The following is a 27,941-nucleotide window of genomic DNA, read 5'->3' on the forward strand; positions in this document are numbered from 1 at the left end:
GGACGACGGGCAGCTAAAAAAGCTTCCGCCATCTCTGCTGCTTCCTTTGAAGTGTTTGGGTTCCGTTCCTTTACCCAGGTGCGCAGTTCAGGGTTCTGGGCTTTAAGAAACTGCTCCATTATGATTGCATCTCCAATCTGCTCTTTTGTCTTTTCATGGGGCGTCATCCACTTGCTGTACAAGTCCTTTAGACGCACCTGCAGCTCTTTTGGTGTCTCGTCTTCTCCCGGTACACTTGAACGAAAGCTCAGTCGATAGGTTTCTGCACTTATTTCAAACTTCTTCAGAACAGGAGTGTAGCGTTACCGGGTATTTATATACCTATTAAATATAAGGATTTATAAGACGTTCTCACTGTCTTAATATCCTTAAACCTCGAAATTAGGGCACCACCTCGCTGATGTTTAAACTTGCTTTAAGTTACAGTCCAGGGAGGACGACTGTTAAAATCTTACGATCCTGGTATGTTAAATTAATAATCAATTTAATAATCAATTAATAATCAATTAATAATCAGTCTCATATCTCGCTACTTTCGTGAAGTTCTCGTTTGGTTGGACAGACATTACGTAAAGAAAGCATACGACACAATCTGTGATTATAACATATATATAGATATATGAACTGTTTATTACAATGATATGATCTTAGACATGAACCTTTAAACAAACAGGAGATGCATTGAATATGGGTGATTATATAAAACACTTAGTGAATGGAAAATAAAATATGGGGAATGGGGAAATACTGGATGTATTCAAATAGTTTGGGTTGGCTGACTATTTGAAGCTAAATACTGACATTTCGGATTAATTTATCATTCTGTGAAAGCCTCGAGACATCCATCAAACCCACTTTAAGGTGAAAACGGGTCGGTCTTACTGTGCTGAAGTTCTGTTCAGTCGATTCGGACCATGGTAGCGGCCACGCGGGGTCCGAGGGGACTTCTCTTCCGCTCTCTGGGCCTTCCTGGCTGTGGTGGCTGACCTTTTTAGCTTCTCAGTTGCTTCTTTCACCGGGAAACAGGGACGATGATGTCAAGGGCTTTACTGTGGGATGATCAAATCCATCGTTGTGTCAGAGTTGGTCCGTTGCTGCTTTCTCTGATGAAGTGAACTTAAGTTCACAGAAGATTAATAAAAGGTTGCTTGGAGTTGGCTTTCTTGGTAGGAAAAGGTGATGATGGCGTGGAACAGCGGAGGTTAGGACGTGCGACGTAGAAAGACGTGGGTGGCGAGGGACGAACACAAACACGTAAAACGTGCATCTTCAGAGTATTTCAATCTGTTTCTTTGTTCGGGTCTTTCTTTCTCGTCTCCGGGGTCTCACTGGGTTCTGGAGGGTCTCCTCCGGTCGTCCGCTGCATCGTTATCCACACGTCCTTCCGCTCTCTCCTGAGATTATGGAAAACTCCCAAACTCCGGCGAGCTCTTCTCTTCTGCTTAAACCATCTCTAAAAGTCTATGAGCAGCTGTTTTCTGCTCAAATCTCCTTCTGAAACTCTGGGTTGGAGCCCTTCTGGAACAAGATCCAGAGCACAAGAAGGCAAGAGGGCAAGAGCGCCTGAAGCGAGCCAGCAAACGAGCACAAGAAGAAGCAAGAGAGCCTGTGTTTTCCGCTGTTCCGGGTTTTGACTCTCGGAGGCGGGGCTTACACTACTTTTTCAGCCAATGACATGCTTGAACTGTGTGCATGTCTCTGTAAGGTGATCTGTGCTAGGGGGATTTCTGGATGAGACAAAGAAAACTCTTATTTCTCCATTACTCCCATCTCAGAACATTTGTCTCGGTGATTCTGAAAACACCACATCTTGTTAAGATATGCAGATTAAAGATATAACATAGACTTGTAATATAAAGACATCAAAATAACACACATGATAAAGACAATTATGACTTTCAAAATTCAGATGAATATCTATGAAATCGTGACAAATGAATAGTGAATTACACGATGCAAATTTCTGTGTTAACAATGGGGACACTAAACAAATACCAAATAGATACCGAAGGGACATCGTTAGAAGTTACTAGTTGCATATATTGTCCATTTTACTGAGTCCTCTCAACTAATCAACACTGCAGACCACTAGGGGGCAATGTGGTTCCATCAGGCAGGTTGGGCATTTTCCACCAAAATCAGTTCTTTGTCAATATTTAAGCCAGAATCGTACAAATTGTCTCTATATGCGTCTTGTGATCAAGCGGGAAACCTGAAAGAAATTGTACACGGTTATCAAACACATTTAATATAGTTTTAAGATTTACTAAAAGTGAGTCTTCTCAGTTCGTATGTATAGCCATCTGGTCGGTCTGATGGTGAAGAGGGGTGTTAAAGTGTCAACTTTCGAGTTATGGTCTAGATAAGATAGTAAGTGTCCCACTTTTCCAAGAGTGAGTTCTTTGTTCATTCGAGTTTTCCAATTTTAATGGCAAGTGTCTGTTGGAGTTCGACTCCCCAAAAGCTCTTAAGGGTGTTGTAAATTAGGCAGTTTCTGTCTCTTTTTCCTATGTGGAAAGAAAATGAAGATCTGGTTTATATCCACATACGTAAACATCCCCCACAGGAATGTTGGTTTTGTCAAAGTTTGAAAAACTCTTAATCCACACGGCACTGTGACTGCTACATTCCCCCATTCGAATCGGATCTGAACTCGTGGCTGATCCGAATCGCAGGTGAAGAAGTCCAGTGTGTCCGAGTCTGGTGGTTGCTAGGACTCTCAAGAGGGTTATGGTGGGTGTCTCGAGACAGCCTAATACAATTCTGACACAACAATGGCTATAAACGTACAATGGCTATAAACGTAATTTTGTTAAGCTTACTTAACCTACGTAGTAAATGTCTAATAGCTAAAGATAATGTTCATAAGTAAAGGTTTCTAAGCCTATATAATTTCAAATGGAAAATCCTAGTAAAAGCATGCAGATTTCTTTTGGAAAAAGATCAATGTTAGGGGAGAATTTTACTCATGTTAGAGTCATGATCTAGGATGTGGTATTTCTTAATAGTTAGGAAATGAGCACGTTTACTACCTGAGTGTGAGCAATATTCGCAGGACTTTATACGAACAGTAATGTGTAACATATTTGTCGCGGCGGCGGTCCTGGACAGGGCTTCACTGTACAGTAGCAACGAGTGATATTCTAACTAGAGGATCCATGGTGAAAGCTGTTGTCAGCATTTCACTGCTAATTTTGCTTTTAATTCAGTTATAGACCAGTTTCCCCCATTTGTAGATGTCACATGGGTGAAATAAGGTAAGTTGAGTGTGTCACCAGATGATGATAGACTTGAAAATTGAAGTTTTGAACACTGAGGTGTCCTGGATTCAATCTTGAGGCATCATGATACTACGGAGTAGTTTTATCGTGATTAGGTAAGTGATATTTTGAGAGTAAGCTTCTTTGCTTCCTTTAAGAGTTAGCTATGGTTAAAGGTTTGGTATTCGGGGTTACTAGAATGTTTGTTGGAGTGTATGGTCCTACCTCCAGGAACAGGCTAGCATTTCTAAGTCTCTGTTAGCACGGTTGGGTTCTGAACTTTTCTTTTCTTTTAGTAGCAGACTTTTCAGGCTATCAATATCGTCTTGACTGATGGCACTTATTTCACTAGACCATTGCTGAGCTTTGATGTGGTCCTTGTCGATGACTCTGCTCATCTCAGTTGTTTTCTGATCTGGTGATGGTTGTGACCATGCAGTGTGTGATGGTTTATAGCGAGACCGAAGTCTATAATTGCAGTTGCGGTTTCGAGCGGATTGCTGGTCATGTCGATTTTGAAAAGACATGTCTTTTTGCGGGTTTGAATGAGCACTGTGGTTTTCACTGTGGCAGTGAGTTGGTTCATGGCTGGGCCATGAGGATTTAGAATAGTTGTGTTTGGAGCCTTTCTTAGGTCGTTGAGAATGTGGCCAGTGGGGGACCTCTGCTGGAGGTCTGCCACTTTGTCCCACTTCTAACTCTGGGGACCAAGAACCAGGGTTCTGGGTCTGTGTGGTGATGGGTTCTGGCTGTTTAGCTTGTCTATGTTTTTGGAAACCTAGACTGGCCCATTCACGTAGCTGCTGAATGGTAGCAGTGTGAGGGTTAGCTATAACTCCTAAGTGATAGCTGGTAGTTGGATGGAGGTTTTGAAGGAAAAGAGTTTTGAAACTCATGTCTTCTTCCATTCCTACCTTGTTGCTGAAACCAAAATAAGCTTTGAGGAGGCGGTAATAATACTGCTGAGGCAGCTCATTCCGTCCCTGTTTAACCATCATGGCAGCGGTTAAGCCAGATGGGGTCAGCTCATCTGAAAACTCGCGTTCGAGTGCTTGGCAGAGGAGTGTATAGTCGTTCCGGATGTAATCGGGTTGACGTTCAATGAATCTACTGACTTCGCGGCTAGATGTAACCTTAATCAAGTAGAATTTGTTGTTAACTGATGCGTTTGGAAACCTTCGCATGAAGAAATCAATGTCGTCCAAATATGCTCGGGTGTCATGTGGCGTCCCGAGAGTCGGCTCGAATCTGGGCACATGGCGAGCAATTTTGTCAAGCTCTTCGTCAGAAGGAGCTTGTGGAACGTGGGGTCCTAGAGTAGGAAATGATTGATCCGGTTTACCTGGATCATAAACGATCTTTTCAGATCTGAAAGAATTTGTTGTCGTTGAAGACGGGGGTGAAATAATTGAGCTCTTGTAGGCTGTTTTCACTTCAGGAAAAGGGTTCCCTCTGTCTTCCTGGGGGAAACCATGTGTTTCCTGTTCATGTCCAGTCTCCAAAGACTGACGTAGGTCTATCTCAACACCTTCTGGTTTATCTGATAGGTGTTCCTGCTGTGGATGAGCGGCGTTTTGCTCATCCTTAGCTTTGCTTGGCTGTTCTGTCAACAGCTGCATTTGTTCCTGCTCAACATTAAGATGCTTGTCATCAGTTGGCACTTTGACTGTTAAATCCTGCACTTTCTGCAGAACCACATGTAGAGATTGCTGGGACTGTTTTTGTGCTTGGTCCACCTTCTTCAGTTGGACTTGGGTTGAAATCAGCTCTTGTTGGCAGTTTTGAAGTAGCTGTTCAAGCTTTTTGTTGTTTTCATTGAGTTGAATAATTTGTTGGTTTGAGTTTTCAACCTGTGTTGTTAACTCTGTTACTTGGGCATTAGCTTGGCTGGATGCCCTCTCAGTGGCTTCAAGTTGGTGTTGGAGGAATTTGGTTTCCTCCTGAAACTGTGGCTTTTTCTGTGACCGAGTTTTAAGTTTGTCAGCGGCTTGTTCCATCACTTGGTGTGCATGTTTAACGAACACCACAGCTAGACTACTTAACATTTTGGTCAGAGATTCTTCTTTGGGCTTTTTAGCTTTTGTCTCAGCCGATGGTTTTAAACTGATTGGCTCTGTTTCAGGTGTTTTAATGCATCTTTTCTTTAAGGCATAACCCAGTATCAACTTTTTTGTTAAGTCCATCATCTTGTTTTTCGCTTGTCTCAGAAAGGGTTCTTTCTGAAAATAAGTTTGAGTTTGGAACAAGGGAAAATAGTTGGGTTAATGTGAAGGTAGTTGGGAATAAGGATTGTTCTCTTGAAATTAATTTCTTCCTTTTGAATTTGTTTACTTGAGAAACAAATAAGGAATGATGTTAAAATAAACACGACTGTGTTATTTTACTCAAAACTGGAAGAAATGCATTTAATTTAGAAGCTTATCATTAACCGTTATGGTAAAAGAGGGAAAACATTAATGCTAACACAAAAGGGAACATACAAGCTCTGGGCTGTTGTTTTCTTTAAGCCTTAGTGTCTTATAATCAGTTCCTGTTAAGGTAATCTGATTTGGTGAAAGACACACATTTTAGATAAATTAGCTTCAATTAATGTTTCCAAATAACAAAGTTGGTATTGTTTATGTCAAACAATTGATTCAAATGCATTAAAGAATTTTCAAATAAAGCTGGTATTCGTTAGTACCAAGCAAAATGATCAGCTTTCTTCGTGATCCTATTTAATGTGATCCTGAAGCGCTCACATGTCAAAAAGCTTCAAGTGGGCGGGTTTGAGAGAAGGGAGTGAGGAGTTGACGTCACTGGTGACGATTTCTAGCACCGCCCACCAATAGTCCTTCAAGCACTCAGTGAATTCGCCTCATTTCAACTGGGGAATGAAAGGGTTAACGTCTCTCACAGACAGTGCACAAGCGATGTTGTAGTTTGCTCACAAACTTTTTAAACACAGATTTGCAACATTCACAATGCTTGACACGGCGGCCTCAGTTCAGAATGCTTCTAAAAGTCACCAACTTTGATAATAACAACGAATAGAGTCACCAACTCAATTTTTCTGCAGCAAAATTGGTCTGTCCACTACTGCCGTATATTATTTTAGTTAGGGCTTGTAAGCATTTTAAAAATAAACACACCCTCAGTTTTTTTCTTTCAACTGGGTTCAACAGACACGGCGTTCCGGTCGTTTATTTAATAATACAAAAACAATTGACTGTTTAAGTCATTCATGCGATCACGTTTTGTGACCGTGTGTATTTTATTCATTTATTTTATCAGGAGCGACGGCTCTGACTCATTCAGTTAAGCTCAGCAGCTTTAACTTTCAATAAGTAATCTGTATTACTTTATTTTAGGCGTCACAACGCTCCGTTGAACAACGTTTAAACTCGCTCCCCCACTTCATGGGGTTTCAATATAGCACCTTGATGCTTTTTTTTTTTTTATGTCCGGCTGCAAGATTACAGCGGATCAAAACTCCTGTGTTTGAGGAGGCTCTGAGTTGACTAAATTCACCGGGACTCGCGGCTGAATTTGTGATACTCATAAAAATAAAATCAACCGTGTTGGAAACTCGCAACTACGGCCAGGCCTTTAAATTCAGCGTTCTTACGCTGTGCATGCAATCTTTATTCTGGGGGAAACAGCGACGGCTGGCTGCTCTTCTGCGGTGTGCAATTAATATTGCGCACCCACGGATTTGGAGAGTTATCATGCGTCCACGATTACTCTGATAAAGTGCTTTTAGTCATTCTAAGTTTATAAAGACAGACACAGCCACTGCTTGCATTGCTCACACACAGATAATGAACCAGCCAATATCATGTTTATGCTTTCCTTCACGTAAGTCAGTCTACCGTAAAACGCCTCGCACGGCGCACCAAAAATATGTAGCGTTACCGGGTATTTATATACCTATTAAATATAAGGATTTATAAGACGTTCTCACTGTCTTAATATCCTTAAACCTCGAAATTAGGGCACCACCTCGCTGATGTTTAAACTTGCTTTAAGTTACAGTCCAGGGAGGACGACTGTTAAAATCTTACGATCCTGGTATGTTAAATTAATAATCAATTTAATAATCAATTAATAATCAATTAATAATCAGTCTCATATCTCGCTACTTTCGTGAAGTTCTCGTTTGGTTGGACAGACATTACGTAAAGAAAGCATACGACACAATCTGTGATTATAACATATATATAGATATATGAACTGTTTATTACAATGATATGATCTTAGACATGAACCTTTAAACAAACAGGAGATGCATTGAATATGGGTGATTATATAAAACACTTAGTGAATGGAAAATAAAATATGGGGAATGGGGAAATACTGGATGTATTCAAATAGTTTGGGTTGGCTGACTATTTGAAGCTAAATACTGACATTTCGGATTAATTTATCATTCTGTGAAAGCCTCGAGACATCCATCAAACCCACTTTAAGGTGAAAACGGGTCGGTCTTACTGTGCTGAAGTTCTGTTCAGTCGATTCGGACCATGGTAGCGGCCACGCGGGGTCCGAGGGGACTTCTCTTCCGCTCTCTGGGCCTTCCTGGCTGTGGTGGCTGACCTTTTTAGCTTCTCAGTTGCTTCTTTCACCGGGAAACGGGGACGATGATGTCAAGGGCTTTACTGTGGGATGATCAAATCCATCGTTGTGTCAGAGTTGGTCCGTTGCTGCTTTCTCTGATGAAGTGAACTTAAGTTCACAGAAGATTAATAAAAGGTTGCTTGGAGTTGGCTTTCTTGGTAGGAAAAGGTGATGATGGCGTGGAACAGCGGAGGTTAGGACGTGCGACGTAGAAAGACGTGGGTGGCGAGGGACGAACACAAACACGTAAAACGTGCATCTTCAGAGTATTTCAATCTGTTTCTTTGTTCGGATCTTTCTTTCTCGTCTCCGGGGTCTCACTGGGTTCTGGAGGGTCTCCTCCGGTCGTCCGCTGCATCGTTATCCACACGTCCTTCCGCTCTCTCCTGAGATTATGGAAAACTCCCAAACTCCGGCGAGCTCTTCTCTTCTGCTTAAACCATCTCTAAAAGTCTATGAGCAGCTGTTTTCTGCTCAAATCTCCTTCTGAAACTCTGGGTTGGAGCCCTTCTGGAACAAGATCCAGAGCACAAGAAGGCAAGAGGGCAAGAGCGCCTGAAGCGAGCCAGCAAACGAGCACAAGAAGAAGCAAGAGAGCCTGTGTTTTCCGCTGTTCCGGGTTTTGACTCTCGGAGGCGGGGCTTACACTACTTTTTCAGCCAATGACATGCTTGAACTGTGTGCATGTCTCTGTAAGGTGATCTGTGCTAGGGGGATTTCTGGATGAGACAAAGAAAACTCTTATTTCTCCATTACTCCCATCTCAGAACATTTGTCTCGGTGATTCTGAAAACACCACATCTTGTTAAGATATGCAGATTAAAGATATAACATAGACTTGTAATATAAAGACATCAAAATAACACACATGATAAAGACAATTATGACTTTCAAAATTCAGATGAATATCTATGAAATCGTGACAAATGAATAGTGAATTACACGATGCAAATTTCTGTGTTAACAATGGGGACACTAAACAAATACCAAATAGATACCGAAGGGACATCGTTAGAAGTTACTAGTTGCATATATTGTCCATTTTACTGAGTCCTCTCAACTAATCAACACTGCAGACCACTAGGGGGCAATGTGGTTCCATCAGGCAGGTTGGGCATTTTCCACCAAAATCAGTTCTTTGTCAATATTTAAGCCAGAATCGTACAAATTGTCTCTATATGCGTCTTGTGATCAAGCGGGAAACCTGAAAGAAATTGTACACGGTTATCAAACACATTTAATATAGTTTTAAGATTTACTAAAAGTGAGTCTTCTCAGTTCGTATGTATAGCCATCTGGTCGGTCTGATGGTGAAGAGGGGTGTTAAAGTGTCAACTTTCGAGTTATGGTCTAGATAAGATAGTAAGTGTCCCACTTTTCCAAGAGTGAGTTCTTTGTTCATTCGAGTTTTCCAATTTTAATGGCAAGTGTCTGTTGGAGTTCGACTCCCCAAAAGCTCTTAAGGGTGTTGTAAATTAGGCAGTTTCTGTCTCTTTTTCCTATGTGGAAAGAAAATGAAGATCTGGTTTATATCCACATACGTAAACATCCCCCACAGGAATGTTGGTTTTGTCAAAGTTTGAAAAACTCTTAATCCACACGGCACTGTGACTGCTACAGGAGATTTGACTTTAATATAGTCCATTGTGTCATCTATGTCCATAGCTATATAGGCAGCACGAGCTCTACCAGACAATAGTGGGACTAAGTGCAGTGCCCACTCATCTTGAGGCCACTGACAGGCATGAGCAATCCTTTCAAAGGTGATGAGATAATGCTCGATGTCCTCACCTTCATTGTAAGGCTGCATTTTAGGACTTTTCCAGCCAGGAAACCTCACCAAACTGGAAATCTGTCCTTCTGCTGGCTGCGACGGGCCAGTCTCTGGCCTGACTTGGACTGCTGGGATGTTAGATGGCTCGGCTGACAGCTCTATGGAAGCAGTAGATGTGGCTGTCAAACCTTCCTTTGTCTGATGACGATCTTGATGGTCCTGATGTACCTCCTGTTGAAGCTGACCAAACTGGTGCTGGAGTCTCTTCCATCGCTCCTCTTGTCGCCTGTGGTCCTGCTCCGTCCTGATGTCTCGATCAGCCTGCTGTTGCATCAGACGAAGGAGAAGGAGGTGAAGGAGATTCGATAGTTCGGCCTCGGTTGACCACCTGCTGCCCCTTGCTGGTCTCCGCCATTTTGCGACTCTTCTTGCAAATGCTCACTTGTCAGTTTCTTCTGTCGAGTTGACATTTTCTTCTGTGCCTCCTACTGGCCTGGATCCCACCACTGCCACCAAATGTTGGGAAGCTGACCAGAGCGGCATAAGTAGGAGGCAGAATCACAGCAGTTTGTCCAAAAATCACCCCAAGGTGTTTATTTACAGGTGCCTGTTTCACGTGTATCAAAAATATTTACAACAAAAAATATAACTGAACAGTTATCTTAGTTGAACTAAATAAAACTCAACTTAGAACTAAACAAAACAAAAAAGAAATTAAATCAAATGTACATTGCTACACCCGATCAGCACAATAGTTGCACTCCCTTTCCTCCTTTCAGACAGACTAAAGGCCACTGCTTAAATAGCTTCACCTCACTGGGCAATGCCTCCTTGGTTGTACCAACAGAGGAGGTGAATCCACTGGCTTTTAACTTCACCATTTCAGTTTTCCACATGTCACAATTCATACACATTACAGTAAAAACAGTCATGCCTGTTTTACGTCTTCATCAACATGTTAACCATAGAAAAGGAAATACCAAATAAACCTAAATAATATCTTAACCTAATGTGTGTCACCTTCCTGATTTGGACTAGTCCAATGACCTCCCCCAATCAAGTTTCACAGAATATAAAAGCAGAAATATTGCAGCACTTCCTCCCTTTGTCTCTGAGCACATGGTGGGTATGGTGAGTAGCACACTTAAATGTTCATTTAACTGATTCTAAGGAAACATAAATCAATAAATTGTAATTGAATTTAACAATACTTGTGAGTGTTTATTTAAATCAAAGATGTTGAACTATGAAATATAACCAAACATAATACAAAACACAAACAAATCCGGGATAGTCTGTATCTGTAAAGTGCTGATTACTGATAGTAAAATGATTGAAAACAAACAAGTATGGTGAACTAAAGATGCTATTAATAAATGAGACAAATGGTCTCACCCACTTTGTCACAATGTCAGAAAATTCCTTCTCCTGAAAATTTGAGCGAGCGTGGAGCGATTTCGCCTGAGCAGCAGGAAAATTAAGGTAAGCGGGGAGCGAGGTTTGAGCGGAGCGTCCTGGGTCAACTTTGAGCGGGGAGCGAATGAGCGAACATCCTCCTGAGCGGGGAGCGGGAATTGCGCTGCGCTCAGCTCCGTTCACATGCTCTGGTATCCAGCGAAGAATGTCCCGTCGGGGCATGAGGGTTCTCCTTTCCCCAACTTTGCATTAGAGAAAATTTGATCAATTGCGTTGAGAGACCAGCTGAACAGATCCATCATACTTGAATTCGTCTGATATGTAAAGAGATGCTCCAAAAAGACAAGATCCAGACACGCTGAAGCAGGGAAAAAAGTGAGGGTAGGGAGCAGAGAGAAAATGCGTCCTCCTTCACCGAGAGCAGGAAGGATAATCATGAAAGAAGATGAAAGTGGAACGCTCATTCTAAAGTTTGTTTAGGGTAAAAATCTATTTATTTAATATGACTACATTTAAATCATTTCAACCATGGGTAGAATTGATTTTTCTGCATTTCTATTGGTTTGCTTGCCTTATGTTTGCTTATTGTTTATTATGAATTTATTGCGAGCACAGTGGAAAAAAATGACAGATGTACAAATCATCAATAATTTCTTATGACAACTTTTTCTTGCAGTCAATGTAATGATAAAGCTTTCACATTGTTACATGGAAATTATTTGGATAAAGAGTGTAAAAACAGAAAAAAACTGCTGTTGAACTTTAGATTTTCAAACCATCAGTCAAAGTCAAGTTTATTTATATAGCACATTTCATGTACAAAACAATTCAAAGTGCTATACATAAAATAAAAGCATTGCAGCAGGGAGTGTAAGAAGCATTAAAAATACATAAAAGAATATAAAGAGAAACAAGTAATCAGTAAAAAGGCAAATTTCACAATTTTCGCATCTGAAGAGAATAAACTGTCAGCACTTAACAAAAACCTTGTTGTCATTTGATGATTGAAACTTTAGAATGAAAGTAGAACGCTCTTCTACTTCTTCTTCTCTTCTACTAACAAGCGATGTTCGCGTGTTAACTCAGACTGGAGCTTGAAAGTTTGTGATGACATCGCTTCGGAGAATGTGACAATGTGCCACAGCTTGTTGGGCAGGAGTGCATGTTGGGAGCAGTGCCCTTGAAGTTTAAAACGCAACAACATTAGTCAAGACTCAACAAACAGGAAAACAGGAAATCGACTTGTCGGGATGGACCAGGGGTCAGGTTGAACAATCAAATAATGACTTATTGTCTTTTCCTAAGCTTTTCCTAAACTGAAGGATGATCTCATGAATCACAGTAAGTAGGACTGGATAAAAATAAGCGAGCATTGCTATAATAGTTGTAGCCACAAGGAATTGTAGAACAGAATTATCTCCTTTCTTTCACAAAGGATGGTCTGGTGTTTCCGATGCTAAAGGTGACCTCAAGGGAATAATTGGAGCTCCTTTCCTGAGCATTTGGAGTGTTCGAACAGCTCTCATCGTGGCTGCTACTCAGATACTTCCGGGTCATTTCACTCAGGAATGTTCCTAAGCAAAATAGACTATTTGATTGGATCCTTTCTGTCCAATCATAAGCAAAAAATATTGTCCACACTTTTTGTAAAAATGACGTACTACGTTTTTGTGAAATGTTGTTGTCTCTTTTGTTCTTGTGTTTTTCACTTGCGGGCCACCATAGGTACAGTCTCCTTTAGTTGGGCCTACTACCGTGGTTTCCTGTTGATCAGAGTAAGAAGGTTCTTGGTCAAAATCCTACTTTGGGCCTTTCTAGGTGGAGGTGCATTTGTAAGTTCACTCTGGGTACTTGAGTCCAAAAACATGCAAGTTATTTGGTTAATTGATGATTCTAAAGTGACTTTAGGAATGAGTCTGAATGTGTATAGTTGTTCAGCTCTGTGTTGGCCCTGTGATGGACTGGTAACCTGTCCAGGGTGTACCCTGCCTTTTGCCTGATGACAGTTGGGACATTAATTTTTTAGTGTTTTTTAGAAATATTATTTTTTCAGGAAATGATACATTGATACATTCTGACGCTCAGACATTGACAAATCCCAGTTATTTACATGAAACAAGGTGCACATGTACACTGATTGTCATCTAAATGACGGAAAAACGAACAGCTTTGAAATACCTGATCATTTTGGAGGTTCCCAGTTTTTCCACTAACACACGTGTGAGGTTGCAAATTTTAATATATGGAGTTAATATATCCATCCATCCATTTTCTGCTTAATCCAACTCAGGGTAGCGGGGCTGGAGCCTATCCCAGCCGTCATTGGATGAAAGGCAGGGTACATCCTGGACAGGTGAGTTATTATGTGTTTAACATGTTTCTGTCTCATTTGTTAAATGGGTTCTCTTTATCTGCTTTTAGGACAGCTTGTGTAGAAATCTAAAGATTTTGAGAGGGATGTTTTTGCAGAATTTCTAAAGGGTTCAAAGCAAATCCTTCAAGCAACACTTTAAGTGATATGTTTGACAGTACTTTTTGTTTTCTCTTCTAGCCCGTTAATACTGCTCTTGACAATGAGAATCCTGAAGGTGCAGGGCCTCCTGGCCATATCCGTTCTGTTCTTTTTCTCAGTTGCTCCCTCAGAAACTAAAGTGGTGAATTCAATAGCAGACTGTGCAGAATTCTTTCTAAATGAAAAAGCACCACATATCCCAGGAATCTTGGAGCAGGGGAACATCATGGAACAGAATAGATGCAAACCAATTTGCCAGACCTTAAATAACATCAGAACATTTGTGACGCTTTATGATACTTTCAACAAGATCCCAGTGTTTTCTGCTTCAATGTACAAAGGATATTCCAGTGGGAAAAGACCAAATATTTGGAACGTTGAACCAAAGGTGATTACAAATTAGACAAATGACTAGTCACATTTTAATTGCCATTTAGTAAACAGTTAGAATATGCCTTCAGAGATCATGAAATGCGATGCAACTGAAAAACTATTTGTGTACTACATAATACATTATGCAACTAAATTCATCACTTCTACACAACTGCTAGGTTTAACTAGCTAATACTGGTGACCTTGCTGCTGATATTAATAATTAAAAATATTTTTACTTTGTCATTTATTGAATCCTTGGCATGGATACTTTAGCATGTCAATAAATTGTTAATGCATTGTTGTAAAATTTGCAGTTAATATTTGGCTGCAGATCTACATGTACCGTCTCACTGATTTAGCTCTCCATGTGTTACAGCTTGAGAACACGAGTGCAAATGACAATATGGTACCATGTCGAAGACAGAAGAGGTGCATAAATCAGGCTGGACTAACTGATAATACAAACAACCAAGGGTTAAATAAAGGGCATTTATTACCAAACTCTTATGGACTTATTGAATACGAAAAACTATCTACTTTCACCCTGACAAACATTGTTCCACAAGTGGCCACATTCAATGGTGGAAGATGGGCAAAAATGGAGAGCTGTGTCAGATGTGTTCTGAATGAATACTGTATCAACAGCAATGATAAAACGGAGGGTTTTGTTGTAATCGGAGCACAGCCAAGTGACAGCCACTTCCTCAATAATAAGATTAATATTCCTTCCATGCTGTGGTCAGCTTCCTGCTGCTATAGTAGAAGTCAGAATAGATGGCTTGCAAGTGCTCACTGGGGTGAGAATGTTCCAGACAACATCACCATGTATCTGCAGACTAAGACCTTGGCAGAACTGCAAAGTAAACTTGGTGGGCAATTTACCGTGTTTCCTGGAACACAGTGTCCTCTTCATACGACCGTCTCAAATGTGCAAATCTGCAAATGTCCTCCACATATTCAAAGTAATTCTGCTTCACCTCCAACCACATCTACACCCCTAACTATGACATCGGACCCTTCCACATTTCTTACTTTCACATCTGACCATCCCAGGACCACGTCTGGCCTTTTTACGCCTAAATCTTTTCATCATTCAACCACATCTGGCCTTTCCAGCATAACATCTGGTGCCTCTACCTCGACAGGGCTCCCTCCATCTACTACGATGCCTCATTTAAGCACCATGTCCACTTCTTTTAGTAAAACATCAGGCATTTTTCCTACCACACGTGAAACTTCTATAACTGGCCTTTCTAGTACCACATCAGCACCACTTACAACTACATCTATCTCCCACAGTTCCACATCCTCCCCCCGAAGTTACACAATTGAGCTGACTTCTACTACATCTAACTTTTTTACTACCACATCTGGTCACTTTACTACAGCACATAGCACTTCTTCATCTGATCCTTCTTCTATTACATCGGCTCTACTTACTTCAACATCTATCCCGTCCAGTTCCACTTCTAGTCCTGTTGATACCACATCTCTCCCACCTTCTTTCACATCTACACCTCTAAGTACATCTGACCTTTTAACGACCACATTTGCTTCTTTCACATCTGACCATCCCAGTACATCATCACATCTTTTTACAACTACATCCATCCCTTCTACCACCACAGGTTCCCAGACTTCTACCACATCTACCCATCTTAGTACATCAGAACACTTTACTACAGCACATAGCACTTCTTCATCTGGTCCTTCTACCATTACATCGGCTCCACTTACTTCAACATCTATCCTTTCCAGTTCCACTTCTGGTCCTGTTTATACCACATCTCTCCCACCTTCATCCACATCTACCCCTCTAAGTACATCTGACCTTTTAACTACCACATTTACTTCTTCCACATCTGACCATCCCAGTACATCATCCCATCTTTTTACATCTACATTCATCCCTTCTACTACCACAGCTTCCCAGACTTCGACCACCACAGCTTCCCAGACTTCGACCACATCTACCCATCTTAGTACATCAGAACACTTTACTACAGCACATAGCACTTCTTCATCTGGTCCTTCTACCATTACATCGGCTCCACTTACTTCAATATCTATCCCATCCAGTTCCACTTCTAGTCCTGTTGATACAACATCTCTCCCACCTTCTTCCACATATACTCCTCTAAGTACATCTGACCTTTTAACTACCACATTTGTTTCTTCCACATCTGACCATCCCAGTACTTCATCACATCTTTTTACAACTACATCCATCTCTTCTACCACCACAGCTTCCACATCTACTCCTCTAAGTACATCCAAACATTTTGCTACTTCCACAACTGGCCACCCCCCCACCACATCTGGCCCCTTTACAACCATGTCCACTCCTCTCGCTGCTACATCTGACTCTCCCACAACATTTGTCCCATCTTCTACCCATCTGGCTCCTTCAGTACCACATCAGGCATGTTTACAACCACAACTGTCACTTCATCCAGCCCTCCTGGTACCACATCTAGTCCATCCACCACCTCATCCAACATACCCACTACTACATTTCCTGTCATCACTTCTGTACCTCAGAAGACCACATCAAGCCCTTTTCCAACTAATTCTCCACCACATACAACCACAACTGGACCTCCAAGAACCACATCTGAACTTACATCTACAGAAACACCAACAACCACTCTCCCTCTGACCACAGCATCTCCCCAAACAACTACCACAACTACCCAAACCACCATTTTCCCTACAACTAAACCCCAAACTACCACTCCACTAACAATCACAGTCCCTACAACCACCACTAAAAGCACTACTGCTACAACCATTAGCATTACTACGACTACTACTACCACTGCAACCACAACCACAACAACGAAAAAAAAGGAAAATGAAAGCAAGCAGAAGAAAAATAATTCAGTGGACATTCCAGTCCCCCCAATAATTTTAATTCCTTTTGTTCCTTATGTTCCACTTGACCCATCCGATCCTGATTTACAAACAGATCCCGTTAAAACGACTCATGTCCCAGAAAAAGTTCGAACTACCCATCAAGCAACTCCTATCAAACAGTCATCGGCTATTCCATTCACCCAAGCCAAGAATCCAATAACTACAACAGCTGAAACAACCTCATCAACCCCCTGTGCTGTTGCAATCACAGCTATGACTCAAACTACTAAAAAAAGTTCAACCAAATCCTTTTCATCCACTTTATCAATATCCACTACAAGTCATACACCTAAGAAAGGTGCTTCAAGCAACCCATCTCCAGGTGCTGCTTCAGTTACAGCTAGGACTTCAACAGCTGGAGAAAGCACTTCTATTAAACGTAATTCAACTACTGCCATGGTGTCTGCTATGCCTAACACCAACTTTCCCACAGTCAGCAACAGTGTCCCTTTAAACCCAACTGACCCTAAGCGTACATCCAGACCAAGCACTACCGGGTCATTAACTTCTGCAACTGCTCAGTACACTGCTCATTCAAACATAAATGGTAGGCCTACTCCTTTTAATACAACTTCTCCTTTGAGTTTTTTCCCAAATCAAACTACCCCCTCTGCTTTTTACAACATGAATGCTACTCATCCAACATTCAGCGTTTCTCAGCCAAACTCCACCAGCCCTCCAATCTCAGCCACCTATCGCATCATCTCCACTCACAGCCTGCCTTCCCTCTCAGCTACTTCTCCCACCAGAAATCCTCCTTTTTCTTTTTCAAATTCCTCCATCCTGTGTGCTCCTCTCACACAGTTCTTTCATCATTACCAGACTCTTCTAGCCCACTACCACGTCTTATACCAGTACCAAAATAGCAACTAGCAGGAGCTTTGTCCTCAAATCAAGGATAGCAGTGCTACTTAGTCTAAGACCTACTTTACTATAACTATATAACTTTCCTTTAGGATAAATAATCCATTTCTTTGTTTCAGGTGATGGACATGATATATATTTTCTTTCTGTTGATTATTTACATTGGCTTTCCTCTTAATCTAGTTATGAATGCAGTTTGATTGCATTTCTTCACCATTTACATGGTATTTTGATTTGTTGTTGTGCTTAAAAACTATATCTTATCATTATCTTATCTCTATAAACTCAATCAATTTTAGCACTCTACAAACAATGTGCACAGCTAGTTCAAATCCCTTCTTAACAGGTACAAAAGCCAATCATGAAGTATTTGCTCATTGCTTAAGTTTTTAATTGATATAATCTGTTTTCACTTAAGCGTGCATGGTTGTTTGTCTCGTTTGTCTCTATGTGGCCCTGTGATGGACTGGCGGCCTGTCCAGGGTGTACCCCGCCTCTCGCCCATTGACTGCTGGGATAGGCTCCAGCCCGCCCGCGACCCGATCGACGGATTCAGCGGTATAGATTGGATGGATGGATGGATGTTTTCACTTAAGGACAATCAAAGCTTAAAGTGCTTGTTTTGTTTCATTATCTTGTGTTTCTGAGCAGCCCATATAACTGTAATGTTTTGGTTTCTGACATTATTGTGGTTCCCAGATTATTGTTTTTTTTTTCTTAAATTCAAAATAAAACCACCTAACTGGAGTTTCAATTAAAAGACATCTACTCTGCTGTTGAAGCAGCAACCAGTTGGAAATCTGTGGGTAGATGGATCAGTCTCTTTCAAGTGGGGAAGCCGTGAATGCTTGAAGCATAACTTGATAAAACAAAAATCTAAACATTTTGAGCCTCTGAGCCTCTGACTCCTCTAGAAAAAAGACAAAGCTGCATTTTTAAGGGGCACTTAGACTCCAAGCAAGCAGAATGTTCCCTGTTATACCAGAGGGAGGTTGAGTGTTGTGCTGAATGATGCGTTACGTAGTTCTGAGTGTGGAAAACACCTTACATCCGCTCTACGAGAGAAACTATTCAAATTCTGAGGGAGAAGTGAAATAATCAGGTTCATGTAGAAAGCCTGAGACTTCAAATAACAGTAAGACAGACAAGAGCAGGCTGAGATATGATAAACCAACTGACTGCAATAGTGTCCCCGACAACATTCGCTGTGGGGAAATCTTTCTTTTGACTGGCATCTCCCTGCAGTTGATATGAAATAACTGCATTTGTACATGAAAAGAGGAGAACAAGAACAAGCACATGTCTAAACTTTCCTCTTGCAGTGTTTTAAATGCCTCACCGCTGTGCATAAGTCAGTTTTAACTTGGTTTTGTTTAACAGGACCATTACGTCATTGGAGATGAAGATCAACTTGGCAAAGTAGCAATAAAACCATGAAACTTTGGTTCAGTTTCAATTCAGTTCCACGCCAAATTACAACAAATGTCATCTCAAGGCACTTCAATAATATAGTCCAATTCAAACCAATTCGAGTTCACTTCATTGTAATCATAATCCAATCAAATCCAACTGATTAAATTCAAAAGTAATCCAATTCATTCATTCAGAGCCAATTCAAAGACAATTTCCTAGCAGTTTCCTGACAAACTGTGTTGTTAAAAAAAGTCCCTGACAAAATACTGTTGCTCTGTAGCAAGTTGGTTTGGATTACATCCTCAAGCTCTTGCTCTTTAGGTAAGAATTGGAAGCCAGGGTAATTTGTTGAGAGGGATTTAAGGTTTTACAAACTGCATAGTATGCAGCATCTTAGATACCTGTGACAGATCAAACCACTGCCCAGTATCTGTTTAACACGAGAACGTTTTTAACTAAATGACCACTAGAGGGCAGACTTGCTCCCCAGAAGGTGACGCAACATACCTGATATCTGTGAGCCTCATTTAACAGGGAACAACAGCTTCCCGTGACAAGATGCACCTACTTTTAGGGTTTACATTTCTTTTGCACAAATCATCTGACATTTCTGACTGTGGGAATAACTCATTATTTTGTTTTTATTTTGTCATTTTATCCCATGACAGACTGGCACAGAGTTTGCTATTTTCTGAGCCGTCTCACATGGATGAGCAGGAGACAATAGATGAGTCAGGGACTTTTTCAGGCCATGCCGGTCTTTTTTTGTAAGTACTGGTGTTAATTTTGCATCTCTTTTTGTATTGCTTTGCATTCCAGTTGTTCTGCCTTTCTTTGGTTATTTTGTGTCGGGTGGCAATCATTTTGCATAAAGGACTGCTTGGTTTGTGTTTTTTTTTTCATATATGTCACCTACTTCTCATGTGGTGCATTGCATTTGCACTCATTTTGCATCTTTGTAGTCTGTTCTTCTGCTCAGTTTCCATCTCTTTTGGGCTTTCTCCAGCTCCCTCATCGGGTTGCATCGAATTCAATTCCTTTGGAGACTCTTTGTGTTTGGTTTGAATCTTTGTGGTTGTTTTATTTCTCTTTGCAGCCATTTCATATCTTGTTGTCATTGTTGAGTGCATGTTTAGTGTGTTCCTGTGTGTTATAGCTGTGGGAACACTTTGGATTTATTTGTGTTCATTCTAAATCTCCTTTTACCCGGCTTGAATCCTTGTCTGGTCTTTTCGTATATTTAATTGTTTCTTGCCTCTTTTTGTCTCAGATTTGCATAGGGCTGTAGGTGTTCTGGTTAACTTAGCATGTCTTTGGTGTCATTTTGTGTCTCTCTAAGGTCCAAGGCAAAAAATGACTTTGGACCAGGACACCCTGACTCTTTGGGCCTGTGCATCATAGGCTTGTGTAGTCAATCCATGTTTGGAGTTTGGAGAGAACATATATGAAAATGCAGGCAATACTGTCAAAATACGGCACATCAAATGAAGAAGATCCTTACTACATAGCTGAAGGAAGGTTTTAAATGCAGTTAAAAAAGGGATTCAATCGAAATATTTAAAAGTCAAATTGTTCAAATTGTTGCCTCACTCTTCAGGTGTGAATGACGACATGCTTATGGAGGTGTGAGCTCAGTTTTTGAGGTAGTCCCAGGAATTGAGAGGTCTCCATCTGTTCACAGGAGTCTAACAGGAAACTGTTTGTAAATGCTTTTGAAAAACTTGCCCTTCACATGTTCACGACTGCAGAGATGCTGTATGCTGTTCACTCCGTCTTTCCACAGACAACGTTGTTATTTGTGCGGGTGAAACTGAGATGGAAAGACACCGTTGCTGGAACTCTTTGGTTTCAGTCTCACCTTATTTTGAAATAAGGTTGGTTAGCACCTGTTCAACAGCAAGAATGTATTCCACTGATGATTAAATGGATGCTGTTTAGTTTATTTACACTGGTGTTGAGAACTTTGTGACTTGTTGGATTTTAAATAAAGATTATTGTCTGTACAATAGGGGAAAACGCTACTGTCACTCTCATGGCTGCCACTTTTACACTTCACATTCAGTTTCTCTTCTGAGCACAAGAGATCATATATTTTTCAAAAGTAATAAAAGGTCATATATGAACATACCACCCATGGGCACATTTTGGGGGTGGAAAACAGTCTAAAAAATGACACAAATGAAATAGATGAGTGAAGGTTCTACTGCTTCCTCTCAGGTGGCTCCTGGCTTGATTGTCGAGTAGAGGGCCGGTTCAGGGGTCACCTCTGCAGAAGACAGAAACGTGCCAACGATTAATCTATTAGCGTGTTACAAAGTTGTCAGAGTTGGGTGGACATAGTTCACAGCATGCAAAGCATTTGTAGCCTTCAGCTTTTTCTTTGTGGCTCAGACACATTCGTCATTTTACTGCGGAAGCTTTCTGATGCTTTTCCAAACACCATTGATGCGTTTATGTTTATGTTTTTGCATTTGGCAGACGCTTTTATCCAAAGCGACTTATAGGCAGGTAGAGTAACGGGGGTCTTACCTAAGGACCCCACTGGAGGTAGTACCTTTCATGCAGGGGATTTGAAGCCAGGTCACCCACATGAAAGGTGGCAATCTTACCACTCCACTATCCAGATGTGTATTTTCAATCAAAAGACATCGTAGATTCCCAGTGACAGAAGGTCCACAGCATCACACCTTATATTTTTTATTGTTTATACTATCAATTCATGTACAGAATTTCAGTTTTGCAATAATTAGTGATGCATGAATGCAAACGCATTTTCATTGTATATATTGCAGCTATAAGCGGGAGATAATAGATGGGTGTCGCGGCTCATAACCCTGACTGCAGGTTTAGCTACTGAATAGTTCGATTCCTATTAGAGCTTTGTTGTATGTTGTTTCAGTAATCTTAATCAACGAGAAACTAAAGCCATTAGAAAGTCCTAGAATAAAAACGTGCCATTTCTACCAGTGAACTATAGTGGAGCAGAGGCATAAGGGCACCACACAACAAATATTTTTCACTTGTGCTTGTTTTAAATATATTTTGGCTTGAAAGAGTAAACATCTTTCGACACACATCGTGTAGTGTGGTGGCACATGAACTTTGGATTCCATTCCATTCACTAACTCATAACTCTTCATAACTGTGAATAAAAACTCATGCAAAGAGAACTGAACTTTGAAGCTGACATTCCATGACTGTCTAGGTCTACAAGAATCGTTTTTTTCTTTTCTCTTGTCTCATATCTATTCTGCCACATGTAAGGCTGACTTTAACCTTTTAAGACACACCGTTCACAGTTTTTCTGATGTAGACCCAGATGAGCCCCATAACCCAGGACTCGGCCACCAGGCGCTCACCAGTGTGTCAACAGAGTCTACTTGTTCTAATTGTTATTATTTTGTCATTAATCTTCATATTTCCACTCTTGGTTTTATTTCGAATTTTTTTCTGTGGCAGTCCTGTGTTTCCATGGAATGTCTCTGTGGGCGCGGCGTTGATGTGTAACATGACTTACAGCCCATCAGCTGATCCATGGGCATAAGCTTTGGTTTAGTGCTATGTCTAACACTCCAGTGGTAAATGACCAGCTTTGTCAGACTTAGATATGTGACGTTAAACCTCACAGTGCTGCCAAGACAACATTAGCAAATGTTAGCGAATGTTGCTAACTCAGCAGCACACCAGCTAAGTTCTCCACCGGCTCTCTTCACAGTACTATTTAACTTCTCTGTACAAGGTTAGGTTTAGGTCTGTTAGGTTCATAAATACAAGACTGTCGTCTGTCAGGTGATTTTGCAATTACATTTTCTATCTCTTCAACATCGAAACTCCTGTGTGGAGCCATCTTTCTTCACATTAAACTTTCCCTAGCTTGGCTGCTCCCCCTTGTGCAACGTAACTGTCATGGTGTATGTGTTTATCTTTCTTTTTTTTTTAAGTAAACACTGTTAAGAAAACTGCTCCAAATGTATTTGTAACACCAACATGTTCCTACGCTTTAAGTCACTGGGGGTTGCTCACCTGAAAGTTGTGCTTTAAGTTCATACCAGTGGACCAACTGTTTAATTCGCCACCTTAGTGGTGACTCAGTGATGCGAGCATAAAACCTGTGAGAGGTTGGAATTTTACACACCTAAGAGGGATAGTCTGACACATGATGTTCACAAAGGTAAACTTACACTCGGAGTACTACCACTGACGCTGTTGTGTAAACTGTACAAAATCTGCTGCCACTGATATTTAATGTCCTTTATATCTGCTGATGATGACTCCAGCTGTGTTTACCTGCATCGCTCTTTGGCTGCACTCCCTGTGTGATGGTGACATCAGTGTAGGTTACATCACAGTTGGCTTTACCTGCAGAGGAATATTTTTTCACATTAAACACCAGCTGGTATATACCTATATTTTAGGCTAAATACAACAATTCAGAAAAAACTGAATGGAAATAAATATACACTTTAGAACAGGATTAACATTGGATTAGTGGGTGATTCATCGCTGACTTGGTATTTATGCACGCTGAGCACTTAATTAGGAACATATGTACTGTTATCCATTGCAATGTGGCAGTAGGGCAATGAATAAAATCCTGTGCATGCAGGTCATGGGCGTCATTTAATGTTTCAACATACTCTTTACCATCTGTCGGGAAAGTGGTTTGCTGCTGGTGGTTTTATGTCATAGGTTGTTTTTTTTTGGTCAAAATTTGGGCCCTGTAATCATTACAGTGTAACGACAGTCAAGGTTTTTAATGCCACAGCGTGGCTGAGCACTGTTGTTGCCCATTTGCTTCCATTTATATCCACAGATGCTTCCATCTAACTTGATAATGTGAAACTCCAACGTTGCACATAGAGGAAGAAAAGTGGAGATTAGCAGCAAGAGTTTTCAGTTGGAAACTCTGTCCAATGTGATACAATCATGTTGGGAACATTCCAACAAATGTTATCATCTTTTCTGAGAGCAAAAATGGGACTTGCTCGGTGAGACTATAGTAAAAAATGGGTAAACCTATGGAGGTAAAAAGACGAAAACATCACAGTTTTAAAAGACGCCAGTGAATTTTCATCTCAGTTTTTCAGACTATTCTTTTTCTTACGAACGTGAGCTACCCTCAGAACATTCTTAGGGAATACAAGTGTAAGGTAAAGGGCTAGTTTCTTCCCCAGTATTACCTCACAACATTTTGATGAATTATTTCTTTCGTGGAAAAATGGAATAAATGAAAAAAAAAGCAGGGATTGGTCCTTTCTGCCATTTCCCTTAACTTCCAAAATGGATGCTATAGTATGTGGTCAGCTCAAGGACATAAGTGTTCTTAGTTTAAGGGGACTGATGAGAGTAGTCTGCACAAGAAACTAAACAATGACATCTAACCTATTGGTGGCACAGACTTGGGTTCTTGTATAGAAGTTGTACTGTCCTTTTGGTGTACTTTATTCTTTTTTAAAATAGAATTTCATCTCGTCAAATGTTGTCCAAACTTTGGAAAATCTAGTTTTTTTTGGTTTGTTTTTTTAAATGCTGTATTTTTTTTAAATGTTCTGTGAAAAGTTTTTGTGTGTCTGTGGTGTAATATGTATAAAATGTTATTTAATTTATCTAAAAAGAAACAAACTCTAACCTTTAAGGTTCTTCCGGAAGCACAGCAGCAACACCGAGCCAAGTGAGAGGCAAAAGCCAACCACAGGAAGTAAGACATGTGCGAGATGGGGGCGTAGTGTTTCATGTTGCCCACCTTCAACACAGCAAATAGGGAAAATCATAGTTTGTCTTCAATGCAAAAAACAACAGCCCTGAAATTGCAACTGGCTGCCCACAAAACAAACACATGTAACTTATCAGTCTGCATCTCCTGGTATTCAGCACTATCTTCTTTCTTATTCTAACATTCTGATACTCAACTCACCTGGAACAAACAGCCAGCTGTCTGGTGACTCTCCAGCTCCGCTAATGTTACACTTGTAAAGGCCTTCATCAGACGTGGAGACACCAAAGATGGTCATTGTTCCTGTAGCGCTGCTCCCGATAAGGAGGCCATCTTTATAAAATTCAGCTGTGAGGTTGGAGGAGGGGGAATCTTTATTCGTGCAGCGCAGAGTCACAGCTTCGCCCTCCCACAAAGGGAGAGCAGGACTCTCCAGGATCACGGAACCACCTGAGCGATAGCAGGGTGGAAAGATCACAAGAACATTTGTTGGCAACTCAAGGCCAGCATCTTGATTTAAATGCAATTCCTAAAAAACAAAAGGCTGCTTAAAGAGAAAATCTTTTTTTTGTTATACTTTTAATTTCCCAACTTTATTCACAGGCAAATGGCCCACACCTCTATCATGCATTTTTGACCTATCGAGGTTTTAGTAAGTGATTCACATGTGTTTCACCTTCACAGACACTCGTTCAGTACTTATTAAATTTTAATGGTTGTTCTCGGTATTTGTTTGAACCCACCAGTCACAGAAATGTTGATGGCGTCGCTGCACGCTCCGGCTCCAGACTCACACCAGTACACTCCATTGTCTACTTGGTAAAGGTCCAGAATGAAGCAGTGCGTTTCATTTCTTTTCCCCCAAGTTAATGAACACTCTTCGTTTTTGTGTGTGGACGTGTTTCTCTTCACTCTCCAACCAGAGGAGTTTGTTTGGTCTGCACAGCTCAGTGCAACTGACTCATAGAGAAAGAACTGAGATCTGTTGGGAAGCATTCTGAGACAGCCTGAAACAAATGAAGAGAACTGTGTTTTCACCATGTTCGCTAGCCTTGCTAATGGTGTGCTTGTGTTGTAAAATCAAAAGTGACACCTTTCGCCTCAACAAATGTGCCCCTGCATCATGCAAGTTATGAAGAATACCCAAGAAAACCTTCAACGTACATGTGTAGCCAAAGAGTTTTCATTTAAAAAGACAAGCGTCTGCTAGCTGAGTGAAGTTGACACCCCACCCACGTGAAAAATTCAAGCAAATAGATTGATCGGTTAGTGCTCCGTTTGTGCTGGTTTGTGCCGTTAAAATTTTCGTTTGTGCTGCTTTGGTTTCTGAGATATTAAAGATTATTTTTTAGGTCATCCAAAGGTCACCATCCCCCCATCTTGCTCCAAAACAAATCAGAGTGGTCTACTTTTTTAGTGCTCCGTTTGTGCAGGTTTGTGCCGTTAAAACTGGCGTTTGTGCTGCTTTCGTCTCCGAGTTACGTTTTACTTTCAGTTGATCACATGATTTCACTATATTGATCAGGAGGCAATGAATTTCATCTGCTGCAGGTTGTAGTCATTCTGTTTTGTTCCAGTAAGTTCCTTTCGCCAATTTAGTCAGTGGGAAGTTGTCGGATTTTGCTAAGGCAGGAGAGAACAGAAGGTAAGTTTGTTTTTTAAAATCCCTTTCTGCAAATAACAGTGACATTAGCCTGATAACGAAGTTATATGTATTTTACGGAGTCAGTATTTTTTTATTTAGTTTATTGATGGTTGGCAAGGAAATTGGTGCATTACCGTCACTGAATGTCACTCAAGGGTTATATGTGTTAATTCTGTTCTCTCCTGCCTTAGCAACATATCCGACAACTTCCCACTGACTGAATTGGCGAAAAGAACTTACTGGAACAAAACAGAATGACTACAACCTGCAGCAGATGAAATTCATTGTCTCCTGATAAATATAGTGAAATCATGTGATCAACTGAAAGTAAAACGTAACTCGGAGACGAAAGCAGCACAAACGCCAATTTTAACGGCACAAACCTGCACAAACGGAGCACTAAAAAAGTAGACCACTCTGGTTTGTTTTGGAGCAAGATGGGGGGATGATGACGTCATCGGCCGAAATTATAATTCATAATATCTCAGAGACGAAAGCAGCACAAACGCCAGTTTTAACGGCACAAACCTGCACAAACGGAGCACTAAAAAAGTAAACCACTCTGATTTGTTTTGGAGCAAGATGGGGGGATGGTGACCTTTGGATGACCTAAAAAATAATTTATAATATCTCAGAAACCAAAGCAGCACAAACGAAAATTTTAACGGCACAAACCAGCACAAACGGAGCACTAACCGATCAATCTATTTGCTTGAATTTTTCACGTGGGTGGGGTGTCAACTTCACTCAGCTGCGTCAGCTTTGTTGTTGAACAAAACTGCTTTTAACTGATCCATGTGGTTTCCTTTCCCTGAGAGCGTTGGCTCTTTTATCTGTGTTGTGTGAGCAGAAAGATAAAAAATATGTCATTAAAAACCTAAAATGGATGCTGTCAGTGCTAAAAAATGATAATAAAGGACAAAAATGTAACCAACTACCAACAGGCTTTGAGGTAACAGCACTTTTAATGGCTTCATACGATGATTTACACAATACAAAATGTCCCAGGTAAGTGTGCAGGCATTATTTAGTAGAACTACTACGAGTGGTCTTTTAATTACTAACCTTGTAAGGTGTTTTCTAGAACAAATTTATGTCGAATACAGAAAAATACTTCCTTTTTCGGTTCTGAATGATGCAAAAACAAACGTCCCCCCACATCACAGTCTACTTTAGTAGACTTTACTTTCTAAAAGTCTTCTGTTTATAAGTCAGAATCCAATACAGATTCGGCTTACCTGTTGGGAACTTGAACACATCTGGAACTCACCAAAAATAGTGCAGAGTGCTGTGATCTCCATGCTGCACGGCTGGTGGTCGACTGGCAGACTGAACTGCAGCTGAAGGGAGGCTTTTGCATGACTCTGCTCTGAGAGTGTTAATAAAGCAGGATGTGAGGTGTCTCACGGCACTTTACAGAGACGGAGGTTGTAGCTTTAATTTTCTTTTTGGTTTCA

At 40.8% G+C, this 27,941-nt stretch overlaps 1 protein-coding gene across 3 annotated transcripts; it reads right to left on the bottom strand.

The window, feature by feature from the left end:
* Positions 1-21,057: 21,057 nt before the first annotated feature.
* Positions 21,058-27,941, bottom strand: LOC142369306 (sialoadhesin-like). 3 transcript variants are annotated; one of them, XM_075451644.1, is made up of 6 exons: positions 27,755-27,941; positions 25,583-25,846; positions 25,041-25,289; positions 24,756-24,869; positions 23,414-23,485; positions 21,058-21,392 (listed from the first exon to the last, which is right to left on the bottom strand). In XM_075451644.1, the coding sequence occupies exons 1-6, from the start codon at positions 27,783-27,785 to the stop codon at positions 21,340-21,342; spliced, it is 783 nt and encodes a 260-aa protein (XP_075307759.1). In that variant the 5' UTR covers positions 27,786-27,941; the 3' UTR covers positions 21,058-21,339. The 3 variants fall into 3 exon arrangements, with proteins under 3 accessions (XP_075307759.1, XP_075307760.1, XP_075307758.1); XM_075451645.1 differs by having other exon boundaries at positions 27,723-27,803; XM_075451643.1 differs by lacking the exon at positions 27,755-27,941 and having other exon boundaries at positions 25,583-25,969.

Source organism: Odontesthes bonariensis, chromosome 19 (genome assembly GCF_027942865.1).
Source record: "Odontesthes bonariensis isolate fOdoBon6 chromosome 19, fOdoBon6.hap1, whole genome shotgun sequence".
NCBI lineage: Eukaryota > Metazoa > Chordata > Actinopteri > Atheriniformes > Atherinopsidae > Odontesthes > Odontesthes bonariensis.